Source organism: Podarcis gaigeae, assembly GCF_964106915.1.
Source record: "Podarcis gaigeae genome assembly, chromosome: 4".
Classification (NCBI taxonomy): domain Eukaryota; kingdom Metazoa; phylum Chordata; class Lepidosauria; order Squamata; family Lacertidae; genus Podarcis; species Podarcis gaigeae.
Window position 1 is genome coordinate 25640866 of NC_139677.1, and position 14339 is coordinate 25655204.

Sequence of the window (14339 nt, forward strand, 5' to 3'; positions counted from 1 at the left end):
GCTACTTAATAGAATGCAGTTTTTTAAAAAGTCAACATTTTTAGTGGACTTTGTTTAATAGTGGAAAATGTAAAAGTGTACTTTAATTTTTTTCTTCTTTAGCTAATGAAGTCGCTTGGATGGACACACTGTGCATCTTTCACTGAAAACTGGCTTCCCGTGATGTATCCACCCGATTATTGTGTGTTTTGAAATTGCTGCCATTGTAAATCTGAGATGTTCTTACGTTGTTTGGATATAAAGATACATTATATTACTGGAATGCATGTTTTCATCCATTATTGAATGCTTATATCGTATGTTATTAATCAGAGGACAAGGGGGTTGTGTGAGGGTTCGGCTCCTGACATCAAGGAGCCTATTTAGGCTTAGATATTTAATTTCTGGGCGTAACTCTTAGTTGCCCTAGAAATAAAAACATACAAACAAAATGTTTTGCATACATCGCATTGCTGGCAATGGGTGTTCCGAAATAGCCAGCTCCAAGGATTATTAGGAAATGAAGATGGGAAGGTTTCTTGCATGTGTATGTGGTTCTTAACTGTTTGTAATTTTAACCACAAGCCTGTACAAGCGGTTCTTTTTACAATGAGCAGGGTTTTAACATTGATGTTTTCAATTGTATGAAGGCCTTAAAAAAAAAAAAACTCCTTCGGAGTAGCTAAAACCTTATTTATTAGACTTAACAGTAATGGAACTTAATTACCAGTATCACTTGCAAGAGTTTACATTTTGAATTTTTTTAAAAAAATTAAAAACTTTCACACTCACTGCAAATGTATTTTGAATTGCTGGTGCAAAAGGTGCTCTTGAATATCTTCAACTCGGAGATGCTCTCAAATATCCATGTGTTGCAGAGTATCGGATAAACTGATACGTGTATAAACAGTCAGTTAACACTTAAATCAGGTATTGTAAAACTTATACATACAGATATGTTAATAATGTTTTTTTGGGGGGGGAAATGTAAAACTGCTAAATAAATGTGCAAATTTCAAGATCAAAAACGTGCGCACTCTCATACTTTTAATTTTGTTAATAATAAAACAATGAAACAAAGCTGAGATCTGTCCTAATTTTTTCAAGAGTACCTAAAGGGAGGCATTAGGAAATCAATGCTGTTTTCAGAGCTGATGGAGGGAGGACACACAATCTAGTCTATATGACTTCATGGAGGCCAAGTAAAAAGTTACATTTTAGCATTGTAGCAAATATTGGTCACAGCGTATATTATATATGCCTGTTATTGAGACGACAATTTGGCACTGATTATAGAACCAGAGGACTTTTAAAAGGATTCTATAAAGCTATAGCATAGTAGCCCCATTACCTGGAATTGGTTTATCTTTGTAGAAGCACAACCCTAAATTTTAATCTGAAATGCTGTGGTTCATTAGTTAAAGGTAAAGGGACCCCTGACCATTAGGTCCAGTTGCGGACGACTCTGGGGTTGCGGCGCTCATCTTGCTTATTCATGTTTTCTGTAGTCACATGGGACTTACGGAGTAAAATGGTCCTCTCTCCTTTCTGTTTCTACCTTTTCTGTTTCTACCAAGGATGTGGGGTTAAGCTTTCAAGTCCAATTAAATCAAATTTATGGAAAAACCCAGGGCATAACATCGTGGGTAGCTCCAAAAGGATGCAGTTTTATGGTGGTCGAACATGTTCTGTTAATCATCTGGGGCAACAGTTGCGTAAGGAGCAGGAGAGCATTTACTAAATTCCACTTATTTGACCCCCGTTGCATATGGTCCTGCTTTTTGGGATTACCCATTGTTGGGAAATAGAACCCCAAAGCCAACTTGAATGCACCAGGCTGTTGTGAAGAAGAGGCTAATTAACATCTTTTAAAAACTACTGCTTTGTAAACTTTTACGCTGCCTCTGTTCTAGATTCTGGCACTCTTTCGGATCTTAATTTTCCCTTACTGTGCCTTTGAACAACTTGACATTTGACTCTGGAAATTCTGCTAGCTGCGTGATATTGAGAATGTGGCCAACTCTGTCCAAAAAATCGTAATCTGTGCTGAATCTGAATTTGTTTGCCCATAACAAGATTGTCCCAGGCTGACAAAAGTAGCCTATGGTGACTAACAGAGCTTCAAGAGCTGTGTGGTGGTACACCAGATCAGTAGCCACAATAAAATCATAGTGATGGGTTGATTTGGGGAAGTCTGCGTGGAGATTCTCTCCCCAAACCAGCTTTCTCACTTCGGGCTTGTGAACGTTCAGGTTGCGTGTGTTTCTTGAAATATTGAATTCCATATTTTCAAGGACCTCGGGCAAGTCAGTAGCTGTCACAAAAGCACCTGAAAGAGAATAAAAATAATTAGTCTTCCTTGATAACCTGAAGAAAGGCAAGACAGTTCTCTGTTTACATTTTTGCTGTTCAGTGATGTAATCATTACTGACTCGCTAGTCTTCCTGTCCTCTGCAGGAACAAGCAGCCATTGCAGTCTCTGGATAAAACTGCAGGACACCCTCTGGCTAGAACAAATCATAGAGATCCCAAGACTAGCACCGTAATCCATTTACTGGACTGGCACATTTTAAAGGAGAATTTACTATAGATGAGGCGAGCTGGAAGTTTTGTATCTGAAGAACGTTTTTGAAAGGTTCTATTTCAGACTAGCAAAGTTGTTTGGGCAACACCTAAAGGTAAAGGTAAAGGTACCCCTGCCCGTACGGGCCAGTCTTGCCAGACTCTGGGGTTGTGCGCCCATCTCACTCAAGAGGCCAGGGGCCAGCGCTGTCCGGAGACACTTCCGGGTCACGTGGCCAGCGTGACATCGCTGCTCTGGCGAGCCAGAGCTGCACACGGAAACGCCGTTTACCTTCCCGCTGGTAAGCGGTCCCTATTTATCTACTTGCACCCGGAGGTGCTTTCGAACTGCTAGGTTGGCAGGCGCTGGGACCGAGCAGCGGGAGCGCACCCTGCCGCAGGGATTCGAACCGCCGACCTTTTGATCGGCAAGTCCTAGGCGCTGAGGCTTTAACCCACAGCGCCACCTGCGTCCGGCTGGGCAACACCTACAGGTTAATAAATGGAGCAATTCTCTTTTGGGAATATCAGAGCCTGTTTTGGACTTTCTCCTACTGCACTTGGTTATATTCCTTGCCAGATAAATGAAGTTAAGGCACAAAACAAACAGATTTCAGAATGCTTTTTTGTAATTAGCTACTCACAAGATAAGCTGCCCATTTTAGGCTTCGTATGGCATGCTGTGTCTATAAGGAGGTTGTGGGTAGACAGCATTGTCAAAATGCTATTCAAATGTTTGGGACTCGAGAGCACTGGGTAATGTCAATAGGCAGGAACTGGGTGTAAAATGTGCAACAAGAAGCAACACACAAACATAAATACTCTTTAGCAAGTTACCAACCTAGTATACTTGCCACAATGGACACCAGGCCTGTCCCAGCTCCCAGTTCAAGTAATTTCTTGTCTCGGAGACTGATTTCCTGCTGATTTGATTCCAAGTACTGACACAGAGCAAGAGCCTAAAAAAATTAAATTTGTCTTCAGAATTTGGGAGGTGCTAATGTTTAGAACCTAATCTAGCTGCAATAGTGTGTGTGCATGTGGATCCCATGATTTCAGCATGCGAAATCACCGACAATGCCCTCTGTGTAGTAAGTTCAATGCAAGCTCAGTCCCAAAGCAAATGATGAAAGGAGGAAGGCTGAGTTGTGATGGATTAATCTCTTCAGCCTCCCCAGTGCTTTTTCCTCCTTGCTGCGCTCAGTACTAAGGTTTCAGGCAATGTATCGATACATCGCCCAGGCTATTTAAAGTCACAAGAGCAGTTTTGGAATTTCCGATCACCCACCCTGGTTTCAGTGATACATGCCAGATCAGCCTCCTCATCCATAATCAGATCATGGATGAGGGACATCTGCAGGTGAGGCAGTGGAAGGGCTGGACCGATGTCTTGCCTCGGTAATGGACTGGATGAGAGCCAGCAAACTGAAACTCAATCCAGATAAGACGGAGGCGCTGTTGGTGGTTTGCTAGACCAGGTGGATGGGAGATCGCCTGCTTTTGATGGGGTTACACATTTACCTGTCAGGGAGATACAAATAGTGGGGGGAAGGAAGTGGCACTCTCGGAAGCTGCATGGTGAGAGATCATCGGGGCAGAAGCTGTGCACAGTGAGGCTAATTGTCTCCATGGTCCACAACAAACTTCTTCCCCACCTCCTTTCTGGCAAGGTAATATACCTCCATATCACAGAGGTGTTTTTTTTAAAAAAAAGGTAAAGGACCCCTGACAGTTAAGCCCAGTCACCAATGACTCTGGGGTTGCAGCGCTTATCTCGCTTTACTGGCCGAGGGAGCTGACATTTGTCCACAGACAGTTTTTCCAGGTCATGTAGCCAGTGTGGCTAAGCCACTTCTGGCAAACCAGAGCAGTGCACGGAAACGCCATTTGCCTTTCTGCCGGAGCGGTACTGTGGCGTTTGCCCTCCTAGGTGTATGACATCATACTGGGTTCATAAGGAAAAGGGTTAACTAATTGTAAAATGACTAACCAATAGGAACCCAAGGGGAGGAGTTAGAGTTGTTAAGAAGTCAGTCTGGAGCTAGAGAAGAGACTGAGAGAATAAGTCTGTGGGTTGGGCTAGTCTGGTGTGAGAGAATCTGTTAAGAGGAGTCAGTCAAACAGTTGAGATAATCAGTCAGAAGGTATTAGGAAGGTATAGGCCAGTAAAGAAACTAAAGTTAAGAAATTGACAAGAATATTATCTGAGAAACCATAAACTTGTTAATACTTATAAAATAAACTTGTTTATTTGGTTCGATTTTAACAACTGTCTGGACTCGGTGTGTACCTGAGAGTAACGGGTTGGTGGCAGCAGGGAAGCGATCACAGTGGTGGCACAGGGATCAATAGACCGTTAAACGTCCGGGGACCCTGTGTGATCGGCACAGGTACCTATTTATCTACTTGCACTTTGACGTGCTTTCAAACTGCTAGGTTGGCAGGGTTTAGCTGGTGGTATATTACGATTTTGGACAGCAGATATCGCCCAGCCTTATTCAGTACTAATGTAGCATTGATTAACCATGCAGCAGTATCACAGCTGCGGACGTGTAAAGCCATAGATTCAATTAATCCATTTAATCTATCCTGGACTGTAGGGAGGTTCAGAATACAGTCTTATCTTGCTCAGTGGGTTAACTACATATCCAGTATCGGGTGCGCAATGAACTCTCTGCTCTTTATGGGCACAGGGTTGACTTTTACCCCCATAAATGTCCTGAGACCTTAGGCTATAAGCAACGCTAGCAAAGGGAAAGCAGTGGCTTGGCTGACATAGCCTTCTGATGACCTTTCCATCTCTTAAGATCCTAAAACAAGGTATCAAGGAAAACGAGATGCTTCATTATCTTACAGAAGCTTACTCACGAGGTGTTATTTCCCTGTGTGAAACTTACGCCAGGCCATACTACGGCTCCAAAGTTTTCGATGGACTCTTGAATGGTGATCTGGTGGCCAGCGTAGCAGTAATGTTCTTTGTCAAAATAGGGAGAGGCCTTAGGAACCCATTTCTGTAATATTTTGAACACGCGGGGCAGCCCTGCGGGGAGAGAAGTCAGCAATAGTCAACTGTGAACATAAGAGGGTTCAAGAATTTAAACAAAATGGGCTGAGCTTTGTTGCGGGTGCTTAGAAAGCCAATCTTGGTAAAAAGTCTCACAAAAAGCTGCAAATCTTGGCATGCCTATACAGTTCCCTGCAATACACTGACACACAAATATGTTTATGTAGACTTATCTCAAAGCTGGCATCTTATGGTAGGCACTTCTGCATTGCTAAATATAATGGCATGCAGCCTTCCCAAAAGAGGGCATGGATTTGCATATGCTAAGCTATATATATAGGTGCAAAATCAGAAAGATTTGCTGTAAATGCAACCTTCTATAGACATCTGAAGGCAGCCCTATATCGGGACCTTTATTATTATTATTATTATTATTATTATTATTATTATTATTATTATTATTTATCTATACCCCGCCCATCTGGCTGGGTTTCCCCAGCCACTCTGGGCGGCTTCCAACAAAGTATTAAAATACAGTGGTCTGTTATAAAGCTTCCATAAACAGGGCTGCTTTCAGATGTCTTCTAAAAGTCTGGTAGTTGTTTTTCTCTTTGTCATCTGGTGGGAGGGTGTTCCACAGGGTGGGTGCCACTGCCAAGAAGGCCCTCTGCCTGGTTCCCTGTAACTTGGATTCTCACAGCGAGGGAACCACCAGAAGGCCCTCAGTGCTGGACCTCAGTGTTCGGGCTGAACGATGGGGGTGGAGATGTTCCTTCAGGTATACTGGACCAAGGCCGTTTAGGGCTTTAAAGGTAGGCACTAACACTTTGAATTGTGCTTGGTTCCGTTATGATGTTGTTGTGCTATTGTATATCATGTTGGAAGCTGCCCAGAGTAGCTGCGGCAACCCAGTCAGATGGGCAGGGTACAAAAAATTAACAACAACGACAAGTAATTTAAATACATCTCATCACAACTGGAAAGGTTCTGGCTGTAGACCCATCTGCCTATTCATTCTGCAACACAGGAGCTAACAGTTGACAAAGCCCTGCTCTTCCTTCTTGCCTTTTATTTATTTTAAAACTTGGTGTGGACAGTCCTTCAAAGAAAGAACTCCTCCTAGTAGACCACTGTCTGAGATAAACACAGTCATCCTGGCATCACTTGGCAAATTCAGCCCAAAATTTGAGTATCGGCATGCCTGGAAGGGTTCAAGGCAGGCTGCCCTCAAGCCCCCCAGATTTCCCTGAAAACCATTTAAATGATCTTAAATAAATTTGATTCAGCTGTTCCTTACTTCCTAGCAGCATAAAACACTTAATCAGCAATCCTACGCAGAATAACCACTGAATAAATGTGCGGAGGCTAGTGTCGTGAATTGCATTGTGCGTTACCACGTACTCGTTGAAAACATAAAGGACAAGTGTTCCCAAAGACTCATAAATGACAACAGCATTGCTTATTTAATACTTGGGAGCTAATGAGAGCAACTGATTTAGGGGGAAAAAACTTGTGTAGGGTTGAGTGGGCGAAAGCGATACTGTCTTTAAAGGAAAACCTGAGTCAGATGCAAGGGAGCAGCCATTGTCTCCTTCCTCCAGGTGTTCCTCGTCCTCCATTATTCCTTGGTCTGCTTTAAGGAAGAACTGGTGCTGTGTAGAAATCATAGCAGGAATGCTGCAGAAAGAACCACCAAACAAACAAACCATGAGGTTTCTGATGGGGGAGGATAGTTCCCAACTTTTTTTCATTTTACCCTCTGAGGAAAAGAAGTTGAGTACCAAAAACATGGCACATGCTACATTAAAACCAGAAACCAGAGTTAAGACCTTTCCATCAGTGAAAATCTTCAGACACTTACCGTATTTTTTGCTCTATAAGACTCACTTTTTCCCACCTAAAAAGTAAGGGGAAATGTGTGTGTGTCTTATGGAGCGAATGCAGGCTGCGCAGCTATCCCAGAAGCCAGAACAGCAAGAGGGATTGCTGCTTTCACCGCGCAGCAATCCCTCTTGCTGTTCTGGCTTCTGAGATTCAGAATATTTTTTTTCTTGTTTCCCTCCTCCAAAAACTAGGTGCGTCTTGTGGTCTGTGCGTCTTATAGAGCGAAAAATATGGTAACTAGTTTTTGTTTCTGACATTCGTATTTTGCTCCACCACCAAAGAGCTCAAAGAAGTTTGGGACTGCCTCTTACAGTGGAAGCCGTATAGGCAACAGGTGCTGTCCAAAATATTTCACCCACTCCCTAATAATGGTCCTTGCCACCACTTCTCTTCCCAAAACTAGCTCTGGAGTTTCCGAGGCACATAATTCAGGCAAATATCTGGAATGCCAGGTTTGGGCGTCACCTCTCACAGGCTGTCTACTCAAACCAGCCACTTAACAGCTGAAAGAAGCTTAGCATGTAGTTCACCTGTAAAGCTGACAGAACACGGCCTTCTCTCTGCTCTTATTTATGACACCCAGTCCCCTGAACCTTAGTTTTTTATAGCAACCACTAGGTGTCCTCAAAAGCTTATGTGACAATAGAAACAGATTACGTTGGAATCCTAACAAGGTCTACAGAAAAGTCAGTCCTATTGAAGCCAATGGAGCTTACTCCCAAGTAAGTGAGGCTAGATTACGGCCTTTATTTTTAAGGTGCCACCGAAAACATTCTCTCTCTCTCTCTCTCTCTCTCTCTCTCTCTCTCTCTCTGTGTGTGTGTGTGTGTGTGTGTGTGTGTGTGAGAGAGAGAGTTTTGCTAGAAAAGACTGTAACAAGGCTACCCCTCTGGAATAATCATTCAAAGTTGTTTCCATGCCGTCTTATGTTCCATAATTGTTTAATCTCTATCCAGACTCGAAAAGGTTTTTTAATTTTATGTGGGAGGTGTATTGCCATTTGCAAATGCAGTTTGTGATCTGTGAGTGTTTGAGGCATTCTGCTCAAGAGAGAACCTCGTGAAGTCAAGTCACTTTCAGCTAAGTAGTAAGTGAAAAACACTTTGTTAAGGAGGAAAAAACACCTCCCTAAAGGATAAATGTGCCACTCGAGAAACCATCCTCTCGGGTTCCTGGGTTAGTAGCATGTCTGACAGAAAAGTGATGCTGAGCAAAGTTCACAGGGAGGATATTCTGCAGACGCCCCGTTGAAATGAATGGGAAATTTCAATGAGATTTACACAGAGTGTCTCCTGTTCCATGAACTGTGCCCATAACTCACAGGCTCATCACATAACCCGGTCCTGACTTCACCTCCTCCTTTTTACCTCTCACTTTCTCTCTTGCATGCCTCATGTGTTCATGTGAGCTCTGCTTGCTTTGGAAGCTGTGCTTTCATAGCCCTGGGCCTGCCACAGAGTCCTCCATTCACCATAAATCTCCTGGTCTGTTCATTAGCCTTTCGGATTCTAAAATCTCCCTCTGAATTTAAGCTTGCCGCTATCGAGAGATATGTTCCTGGTCTCCCGCTACATATCTTGCTTGACCTAACCACCACCTGTTGTGCCCCTTGTCGAAGATACATCGCACATATTAAAAATAAACATGAAGTTCAAAATGCCCATCCCTTTAAGTCTCAGCTCATTCACTGACCATCCCCACGAAAAGGCTAAGGTTACCATTTTACCTGGAAAGTGGTAATTAATCCGGACTCCGAGGATCCAATTCCTAAGCTGAGAGATTTTTCAACCAGCTCGGTGCCTTTTATAGCGAAGGTGTGCCAAGTGGGGGGGTGGGTTCTGCAGAAGGGGGCGGGCCCTAGACCATTTAGGGATAAAAACCTTTGAATGAAGAGAGTCCCTGTCATGGGTTGCATTCTCTGCATACAGGCTAGTGGAAGTAAACCGAGCCATCTTCATTGTGTTCTCTATGCTGAAGTAGTAAGTGACGATTATGATATGAACTTAACTGATATGACTTGCTATGTGCATGTTATGGGTATATTAGAATCAGTGGCACGTCTCCCAATAAACATCCCGGCGGAGAAACTACACCTTAATATCTATCGCAGAGCTGTATATTCCAGCATGCTATCGGCCACTGATAGATTCACCAGCTCCAATTCATAATTTTCAATGTATGGAGAGAAAACAGTTTCTCTCTAACATAAAAAATATCCAAGGACAAGGAAGCAGCTTTAAGTAGATTTGACATCCGTTCATTCTAATAATGCAAGGTCAAATTAAACAGGGATCTATGTATCATAGATTTTTAGAGTCGGGAGGAACCTCAAATGTTATCTACTCTAACCCCCCAGTGGCCTGTGCGGGGATTGGCATGGGATCAATCATTCTCATGTTTCCATTCATCACTTCCCAGCTAGAATATGTTAACTGCAGAATTAAGTTTTTGATATAATTTGGAATTTTGTTGGGGAGAAACCACGTGCTTTTAACCTACTCCCTTTCTCCTCATGTCCTGGCACCAGTTGTTGTGCATTTCTTTCCCCAGCCAAGTCAGAGATTTCAGGACAGTAAAATTGAGTGTGTCTTGTTGACTGTATCTTTAAACTGAGCTAGCATGCCATGAATTTCTAGCAATCTCTATTCTGGGCCAAAGAGACCGATTCTTCACCAAATTATTTACCAATTTGGGAATATTTTTTAATGTGTTATCTGCATTAAGATGATTCATTTTCTGGTTTAACCATTTGTTTCTTGTTGTAATCAGGCTTTTTGTTGTTGTTGAATTGCTTGTTCAGATTTTAGTATTTTGGGTATTTGTTGCCAGTGCTTTAAAGAAAGAACATAGTACCTATCAATGGGAGTACGGTATGTAACGTACTCATTATGTATTATGTTCACAGTGTGCCATTCTTTTGCAGAATTCAAGGCATGCTGCAGATTGTTCTGAACAGCCTCCTGCCTAGGCACAGAGTGGACCTGGACCTCACGCACAGCTCCAGCATTACGGGCCTTCAGGGTTATCACCTGATGCCACTGGAACAAGAAATATTTGTACACAGAGAGTGTGCCCTGTTTTCTAGTACAGAGAGTAGCATTCCTAACGGGCTCTGTGTAATTCATTTACCACATCTTTTGAACGCACAGATTTCAGGGTAACTCCATGGGTCTGTCTGCCCATGATGGATCTAGTCAAATTCTCCCAGAGGCAGCTGCCCACCACCAAGGAGTGCAGAGGCATACAGAGGAGATGGCGCTACAGCCCAAAGCAGCTGTCCTGGGCACCCCCACAGACATGAACTAGCAAACAAAGGCAAAAGCAAAACTGCTTTGGATCTATGGGGAGGTGGCTGGAGAGCCTAGGCTCATTGCCGATTGGCTTGTGGGCTGAGACCATCAATGGTGCTTCGCCCTAGGCAAAATTCATCGCTAAACGCCTTTAGTTTTGGCACTGTCCCCCGGCAACTGACCTAACCAAGTGAGCAAGTGGATTACTGCTCCACCAACACTTTTGTTCCTTCTATGGTAGCCCAAATAATCTATCTGCATTTTGTACAGCGATGGAGAACTGCACTAAAAAACGTGACATGAACAAATTGTTGATGTGAAGACATACAAACGTTTTACAATGAATACTCGTGGCCATGGGACCACCCCGCGAACCATCAGAGCAAACACTCAGCAAATGCTAGATATGGGTGTTGCCATTTTGAGGGTGGGATTCAACTTCAGCCATGCAACAGCAAACTCTGGTGGTGTAATTGTGGTTAACTGAGAGGCCCTGTGCAACAAACCTGCTTCCCTAAAAGCCCGGACTTTTCGCGATATGAAAAGTGATGAGAAAATGCACTGGAATGTGTGGGAGATAACATTTCTTTGCGCAATGTCATACAAACGTCCCACAAACAGATTGGCACAGATGCTCGTTAAATACTCCACATTGCCTAATCTCCCAGCAAACAAATCGGGATGAATGCTCAATAAACAGGATGTCTGAAATTGCCCACAATTTAACATCTGAGAAGGCTTTGTGTGAAAAAGTAAGAACATCATCTGCTTAACAGGCAACACTTTTGCTGCTGCTGCTGCTGCTGCTTCTTCAGCTAAGTGACTCCTTCCTCGGCCCAGCAAACAGGGACTACTGAACCCCACTTCCCTGCCACAGTGATTGCTCTTCAATTGATATCATAGCCACAGAGTGGGTTTGGCTGTTTTTGCTATCTCATTGGCCGGGTAGGAAAGTCTGCCTACCATCTGAGTCTTGACTTGTCAATCTTCCTTCCTCTTAATCTCTGCCCTCTGGTGCTAGTTTCATGATTTTTCATGGTAGGCAGATTCCAAATATCTCCTGTACATTTAAGAAGTAATTTCTGTAATAAATTTAAGCATTGTTTGGGGAAGGGGCAAGCAGGAAGATTTAGCAGGACAGGTCTCCCAGCTCCTCTCTGCCCAACCTGACTCTCATGTCCAAATCTCTACTGAGTAGAGATTGCTCTTGAATTCACCCAAAAAGTGCAATTCTGAAGTGGCCTCTTCCTTCTGCTCTGAAGAATAGATTGTGCTTGTACCTGCAGCTAGGCAACAGCTCGCAGATCCCTTTTACATCCCATGCGATCAACGTGTATCCGTAAGCAACTCTATAAGAGCGGTGTTAGTTTTTGGACTCTGCACCAAATTCACAGCAGAAATAATGTAACTCCATGCAAACTTCTGCGTTGTCTAGTAGTCTAACTCCATTGATCTTCCAAAGATCAACACATATAAACCAGATCTCAATGTGCTAAGAGACTAGATGTACCACTAAAAGGTAAATGAGTAGCTCCAGAAATTCATCTAAGGCCCTCCAGCTGTTTTGGGACTACAGTTCCCATTATCCCTGACCACTGGTCCTGTGAGCTAGGGATGATGGGAGTTGTAGTCCCAAAACAGCTAGAGGGCCAAGTTTGGCCATGCCTGATCTCAGGAGTGCAGGGCTTGTTCCTCTGCAACCTAGAAAGAAAGCAAGGCTCCTGTCCCACTACTAGCCTGGGGTAATCCATCCATCCCTTACCTAAAAGTAAAGGTAAAGGGACCCCTGACCATTAGGTCCAGTCGTGACCGACTCTGGGGTTGCAGAGCTCATCTCGCTTTATTGGCCAAGGGAGCCGGTGTACAGCTTCCGGGTCATGTGGCCAGCATGACTAAGCCGCTTCTGGTGAACCAGAGCAGCGCACGGAAATGCTGTTTACCTTCCCACTGGAGCGGTAACTATTTATCTACTTGCACTTTGATGTGCTACGTTGTCAGGAGCAGGGACCGAGCAACGGGAGCTCACTCCGTCGCAGGGATTCGAACCGCCTACCTTCTGATCGGCAAGTCCTAGGCTCTGTGGTTTAACCCACAGCACCACCCGTGTCCCATCCCTTACCTAGGGATGGGCAAATATGCCAATTTTGCTTTCAGGTTTTCTCTCTCTTTTTATAACCTGAGTTATCTTCTCCACATTTTCACTTCAGTTTGCAATTTTTAGAAAAGCTTTGCAACTTCATCAGTATTTTTGTGAGAATTTCTGCTCCTGTATACATTTTGTATGTGATTTTTGTAATTGCAACGCAATTCCCTGAAACCTGGCGCATTTTTGTATGTTCTTTTCACTAATATATGCACTTATTTGAACCTTTTAGTATATGCATTTTTGTACGATCTTACTTGGTTGGGGAACTGCATTCCTGGATTCCAAGGCTTCCAAGTGTTCCTATTTTCCAGGGACAATTCCAGGTTTACAGAAGCTATCCTGGTTTTTTGATCTGATCCCAGAACGTCCCACTTTTCCTTAGGACGTCCCTATTTTCATCAGAGAAGTGTTGGAGGGTATGGAGTTATGCGACCGCTGAGCCAAAGAGATGAGTAACTAAACAACCTTTTAATGATTTCTGAAGGCAGCCCTTTATGGGGAAGCTTTTTAATTTTTAATGTTTTTATATATGTTGGAAGCCACCCAGAGTGACTCAGGGAAACCCAGTCAGATGGTGGGGTATTATTATCATTACGTTGTTCTTATTAAGATGTTCCTATTTTCCATTGGAGAAATGTTGGAGGATATGAAATTCTGGTAAGTGCAAATTCTGAAGAATGGCTGCGTTTGCTCTGCCTGTTGTTTGGGAAAGTACAAATTAAGTTTGTTTTTAAATGCAAATAGAAGGAGCGTCTCCACTCCCACCGTTCTACCCGGACACTGAGGTCCAGCGCTGAGGGCCTTCTGGCAGTTCCCTCACTGCGAGAAGCCAAGCTACAGGGAACCAGGCAGAGGGCCTTCTCGGTAGTGGCACCTGCCCTGTGGAACACCCTCCCACCTGTCAAAAAAATAAACAACTACCAGACTTTTAGAAGACATCTGAAGACAGCCCTGTTTAGGGAAGCTTTTAATGTTTGATGTATTACTGTATTTTAATATTTTGTTGGAAGCCTCCCAGAGTGGCTGGGGGAACCCAGCCAGATGGGCGGGGTATAAATAAATTATTATTATTATTATTATTATTATTATTATTATTATTATTATTTCACACCTGTATCACTCAAGCTACAGCGAACCCCACCCACCAAGCCTTCCTAGGGAACCACTGGATACGATGCCGTATTTTCCTCTGAGAGCATCTAAACCTAAACAATATGCTTCATTTAATTTTATTGCTGCCTGTAAAAACATTTGCTTTCTGTGAAATGTATTTTTCCAGAGGTGATGAAAGAGAGGGCCCAGCAGAGATGCTCTGGGGATTTAGCTCAGAATTTTGGCAAACCTCACGTCGTCAAGCTATTTGTGCATGATGGGAGTAACACAGCATGAGGATAATATGCTAGGAATGAAACGGGCAACAGTTACATGTTCTGGAAAACACGAGTAATCTTTATGGAGATTGAGGCTGCAACCC

At 43.4% G+C, this 14339-nt stretch overlaps 3 protein-coding genes across 11 annotated transcripts in view; 2 read left to right on the forward strand and 1 right to left on the reverse strand.

The window, feature by feature from the left end:
- TPP2 (tripeptidyl peptidase 2) overlaps positions 1-1059 on the forward strand; it is a 42732-nt gene extending 41673 nt beyond the window's left edge. For all 4 annotated transcript variants that reach the window (XR_014563385.1, XR_014563386.1, XM_083735201.1 and 1 more), the window contains one exon: positions 103-1059. Coding sequence is in view for 2 of the 4 variants with exons in the window: in XM_083735201.1 (XP_083591327.1) it covers positions 103-192 (90 nt within the window). In the remaining 2 variants the exon portion in view is untranslated. The remainder of the gene's footprint in view (positions 1-102) is intronic.
- On the reverse strand, positions 655-9246 carry METTL21C (methyltransferase 21C, AARS1 lysine). Of its 5 annotated transcripts, XM_083735363.1 has the most exons (7): positions 9156-9246; positions 7104-7222; positions 5439-5581; positions 3383-3500; positions 2412-2486; positions 2211-2308; positions 655-870 (listed from the first exon to the last, which is right to left on the reverse strand). In XM_083735363.1, exons 2-7 carry the CDS (start codon positions 7210-7212, stop codon positions 820-822), a joined length of 594 nt encoding a protein of 197 aa, XP_083591489.1. In that variant the 5' UTR covers positions 7213-7222; positions 9156-9246; the 3' UTR covers positions 655-819. The 5 variants fall into 5 exon arrangements, with proteins under 5 accessions (XP_083591489.1, XP_083591490.1, XP_083591486.1 ...); XM_083735364.1 differs by lacking the exon at positions 2412-2486; XM_083735360.1 differs by having other exon boundaries at positions 655-2308.
- Positions 9247-9358: 112 nt separating this feature from the next.
- TEX30 (testis expressed 30) overlaps positions 9359-14339 on the forward strand; it is a 42593-nt gene continuing 37612 nt past the window's right edge. The window contains exon 1 of one of the 2 annotated variants that reach the window (XM_083735385.1): positions 9359-9408. The gene's annotated coding sequence lies outside the window, so the exon portion shown is untranslated. The remainder of the gene's footprint in view (positions 9409-14339) is intronic. The other variant, XM_083735386.1, reaches the window with a different exon arrangement.